The sequence below is a fragment of the Littorina saxatilis genome, linkage group LG9 (genome assembly GCF_037325665.1).
Source record: "Littorina saxatilis isolate snail1 linkage group LG9, US_GU_Lsax_2.0, whole genome shotgun sequence".
Lineage (NCBI taxonomy): Eukaryota > Metazoa > Mollusca > Gastropoda > Littorinimorpha > Littorinidae > Littorina > Littorina saxatilis.
Genome location: NC_090253.1, coordinates 46,374,258 through 46,379,257, shown reverse-complemented (window position 1 = coordinate 46,379,257; position 5,000 = coordinate 46,374,258). Strand labels below are relative to the sequence as shown.

The window sequence follows — 5,000 nt, the reverse complement described above, 5'->3', positions numbered from 1 at the left end:
GCACAGCGCAATCGCTACCGCGCCAAACAGGCTCGTCCCTTTCACTGCCTTTTGCACTAGCGGCGGACTACGTTCAGTTTCATTCTGTGAGTTCCACAGCTTGACTAAATGTAGTAATTTCGCCTTACGCGACTTGTTTTACATTTAGTCAAGTTTTGACTAAATGTTTTAACATAGAGGGGGAATCGAGACGAGGGTCGTGGTGTGTGTGTGTGTGTCTGTCTGTCTGTGCGTGTGTGTGTGTAGAGCAATTCAGACTAAACTACTGGACCGATCTTTATGAAATTTGACATGAGAGTTCCTGGGAATGATATCCCCGGATATTTTTTTCTTTTTTCCGATAAATACCTTTGATGACGTCATATCCGGCTATTTGTAAAAGTTGAGGCAGCACTGTCACACCCTCATTTTTCAATCAAATTGATTGAAATTTTAGCAAAGCAATCGTCGACGAAGGCCGGACTTTGGTATTGCATATCAGCTTTGTGGCTTGAAAACTAATGAATGAGTTTGGTCATTAAAAATCGGAAACTTGTAATTAAAATTATCTTTTTATTAAACGATCCAAAAGCAATTTCATCTTATTCTTCGTCATGTTCTCATTCCAAAAACATATACATATGTTATATTTGGATTACACACAAGCTCTGAAAATTAAAAATATAAAAGTTATGATTAAAATTTATTTTCCGTAATCGATTTAAAAACAATTTCATCTTATTCCTTGTCGGTCCCTGATTCCAAAAACATATAGATATGATATGTTTGGATTAAAAACAAACTCAGTAAGCTAAAAAGAATAGACATACAGAAATTAAAGCGTGTTATCCTGCTCAGCCCAACCACTTCTGCACTATTCTGCCTTTGCCACGAGCGGTGGACTGACGAAACTACGAGTATGTGGTCTTGGTGAAAAAAGCAGTGCGTTCAGTTTCATTCTGTGAGTTCGACAGCTTGACTAAATGTTGTTATTTCGCCTTACGCGACTTGTTTAATCGTACGATGACATTCTTTCTAGTAGTGCATTTACGATTGTACGTATAGAACAGCACCGTTTTTGGTGGCTCCGTGAGCTGGCATAAAAATATGTCACGGGACCCCCTCTAAAAAGTTCATCGTTCCTTTTGCGAACGGTATAGCCGGAATCAGTTGACACACCGTGTTATCTATGAATACGGCTGTAGTGTGTACAGTAACTTAATAAATAGGTGCTTGATAATCATCTACAGATCTTAATGCGTAGCACGTTTTCGAAGATAGACATGTGTGACGTGAAGTGTTTCTTCAACTGATGTCTAACACCTTTGACCTAATTAGACGCTTTCGCAACGCATGAAACAGCCAGGGCGCTCCGGCCACCGTGCACGGACTTCAACCTGTCTGCTTGGGTCAGTCCATCTTCCGTTGACCATTCTGGGCCATTATCCAGTTTTCTTGCGGGCTACTGAATGAAGTGCGCTGTGGAGGCGTCATAGTTGGCATTTCGGTCAATTTGGTAAGTTTTGTTTTGCTCGAATCCAGTGCCCGAAGTTGTTGCTACTTTCATTGTGGTAAACGAGTTAGTCGCTTAGATGAAAAAGGTGCCCCCCCCAAAACAAAAAAAATTTAAAAAAAATAAAAATAAATAAATAAATAAATTGCCAACGATAGAAATGCAAATAACTTCTTCACATGTTGTGTACACTTCAGCGTATGTATGATCAGTTCACAAATGTTTAAGTTCGAAGGTCAATTGGTCTGACTTTTGTGCTTTTTCGAGAAAAAAATTCCAAACTCGGGGATCGACTCAATAGTATTAGGTTTGACATTGGAGCAGTATCACCTCTCTCCCGATTGAAAACTTCCAGACGTTTACCTTTTGAAATAGCTGAAGGTCCAGGTAAACAAAAACAACCCAGATTATCGGTGACCTGAAGATATCAATACCAGCCAAGTTCAGGGCAATCCCCAGACAGTAAAGCGTTCATGTCATTGACAACTCCGTAGTGGTCATTTGGAAGAGAAAATAACAATCGGACCATTAGACCCAAACACCGGAAACTTTGTGGAATAATCATGCACAAACTGACATTTATGCACACCAGCTATGAAGATACTCAAATTGTCTGAAAAAAGACGTCGGTAAGTTTTTAAGTCTTACTTGAAAGTGGTGCGCAAAATGTATCAATGACATGCACGCATTCCTCAATTGGGAATGGCCTGATCTATCCTGTAATTGCTGTATTAAAGTCGCTCATGTGTAATTGCTGCCTTCAAGTCACTTATTGTCCAATGCTGCTTTTTACATTCAATACAGTATTGGCTGAATGTTTTAACGAGGGCGGAGGTTTGTCTCAACAGGGGTGTACTATGGTGTGTGTGTGTGTGTGTGTGTGGGTGTGGGTGTGTGTGGGTTTGTCTGTTTGTCTGTATGTCTGTTAGTGTCTGTGTATTCGGTTCCCTTTCGACCCTAGTCTACTGTAAAACCTAACTGATTTTAACACCACAAGGTCCAACGACTTTGTTAAAGGGGCTTGCTGGGATAGTTAGGTTCTGACGATGCCATCACTATACATGTATATACTACCATGTGTCATGTAAATATTTTAAACGACGTTCCATTACAAATTGTGTAGGAAGATATCAGAGCATATACATTAATTACAACTTAAACTAGGCCATTTTTAATGTAAAAATTGACAGAAGTTGAATTCGTCAGAATGGCATCTACGTACGAATGTCCTTTTTCTAATTGGCAAACGGTGACATGTACTCAAAAAAGTGTTTAATAACAGAAATTGACAACCAAACAAAGTTCGTTACGCCTTCTAAATCAGACGTATAATGTTTCTGTATAATCATCTCCTTTCGTCGTCTTTCATAGCTACAACTAATCCTTGCGTATTAGCTTTCCCCGAAGTAGGCTTATATGACCTTAGATTATTAGAACTAATACGTCACGCTACACTATCTAAAGCGACGTTTCTTTGCTTTGGCGTGAACGATTGCACGAGGCTGTGGAAAAGATGGAGGTTCCAAAGGAAGCGTCTTCAACTGGGACGCCTCGACTGCGGGACGTTTTGAGTAAAATACACGTAAGTACAGTAGGTCGGATAAACAGAATACCACATGGCTTGCTGTGTCGTACCAGATTTACACTCGTTGCTTTTTTCAAATACTGAAAAGCTCGCTTTCACTCGCAGTTCAATATTTAAAACAGCGACTCGTGTAAATCTGGTAGGACACAGCAAAGCCATGTGGTAGGCTATATTCTATAAGCCTAACGAGGGACACGATTTCTCGCCTGCCATTTAGATCTGAGGGTCAAAGACAACGATGGCGCACAATGACATTGAGATAGATCCCGTGCTCAACGCGTTGGGGCCTGTGGGAATCTTTGCTTGTCTTCAATGCTTCCTCTACTTCCTCGGCTTCATCCCAGACTCCTTCCTGCTATTCAGCTATGTCTTCACTGGTAAGCCCTACAGCTACGCTAAATTGCATTTAACGAGCTATGCATAACGCTTGGCTCAATAAAGTTGGGTTTTTTTATCGTGTCTTTGTGTTACATGTGTTAGAAATACGATGTGGTGCCAAACGAAACATTTCCATGTTTGTATAAAATGAAAATGGACATTAAACTTTTTTTTATCTTAGCTTATTGTGTTTCCAAAGCTAGTGACAAGGAATTTTCAGATCTCGAAAGAAACTTCTTCTTCTTCTTCTGCGTTCATGGGCTGAAACTCCCACGTTCACTCGTGTTTTTTGCACGAGTTGATTTGTACGTGTATGACCGGTTTTACCCCGCCATTTAGGCAGTCATACGCCGCTTTCGGAAAAAGAAAAAAAAGAAAATGTGTTTGACTGCATTGTAATTTTTTTTTTTAAAGTTTTTTAATTTTTTTTTTACATATTCAGAACGTCTGGTGGTTACTTTCCGTACCATTGCACTTTTCGTTTTAGCCGGTGTAACATGAGAAAATTACTCCCACGAGATTTTTACTCCGGAGTAAAAATTTCGCACGAAACTTGTACTCCCTTTACGAAAAACTTACTCCCCGATAACACGCAAAAATTACTCCCCAAGACAGGTGTGTTCCGAGTCAACATTTCGGTCGAAAATGTTACTCCCCTGACGAATAAATAACGAATATATTATTCCACCCTAACACGAGCAATTTACTGCCCACACCAGGTGTACACAACTTGTACTCCCCTGTCCCCTGTTAGTCTTGGTGGTGGAAGGGGTGGAGGGAGGGTAGCGCGACATTTGTTTGCGCGAGATCACATATTGGCATTATCCCTTCGCCCGTATCCCATTTTCGCGTACGACATTTTTACTGGAAGTAACAAATTTGGGGAGTCAAAATTTCGTGGAGGGAGTAATTTGTTCGTACCTTGGGGAATTCTTTTCTCGTACAAAAGGTGCACTCGAAGTAAGAATTTCGTACGAAATTTTTACTCCGGAGTAAATTTTTCGTGGAGTAAGAATTTCGTATTACAACGGGACCACCGGGACCACGCTGAGCATCGCATCTTCATGGCTGGGGAACTGAATGCTTGTAAAAAGATCATTTGTAATTGCTATTTACAATCAAACACTCAAAGACCATAAGACTCAAAGATTTGAATGTCCTTATAAAAACAAGGAAAATTGCCTCGCAGTGTCAGGCGGTTTAAAACATAAATAACATCTCAATCACTAACAGTTTAAAATTCCACTAAAAAGATCCATAACATTCTTTGCAATCACTCATGTATACAGACACCCACATTTACACACGCAGGCTCGTCCGCGCGCACATATACACACACACACACACACACACACACACACACACACACACACACACACACACACACACACACACACACACACACACACACACACACACACTAACTCTCTTCCTTGTATTCTCTCTCTCGTCTCCACTTTCCGTTATTAAACTTACAATGAATTAAAAATGCTCAGCGTAGACTGTGTTGTACACTGCCTAAAATTAGAATATCTTAAAAGTTCA

At 40.3% G+C, this 5,000-nt stretch overlaps 1 protein-coding gene across 1 annotated transcript in view; it reads left to right on the top strand.

Annotated features, from left to right (window-relative positions):
• Positions 1–1,272: 1,272 nt before the first annotated feature.
• The window catches only part of LOC138976246 (solute carrier family 22 member 15-like), a 20,787-nt gene continuing 17,059 nt past the window's right edge, over positions 1,273–5,000 (top strand). Inside the window, exons 1-2 of the mRNA XM_070349078.1 lie at positions 1,273–1,495; positions 3,295–3,454. Coding sequence (XP_070205179.1) covers positions 3,316–3,454 — 139 coding nt within the window. The 5' untranslated portion in view covers positions 1,273–1,495; positions 3,295–3,315. The remainder of the gene's footprint in view (positions 1,496–3,294; positions 3,455–5,000) is intronic.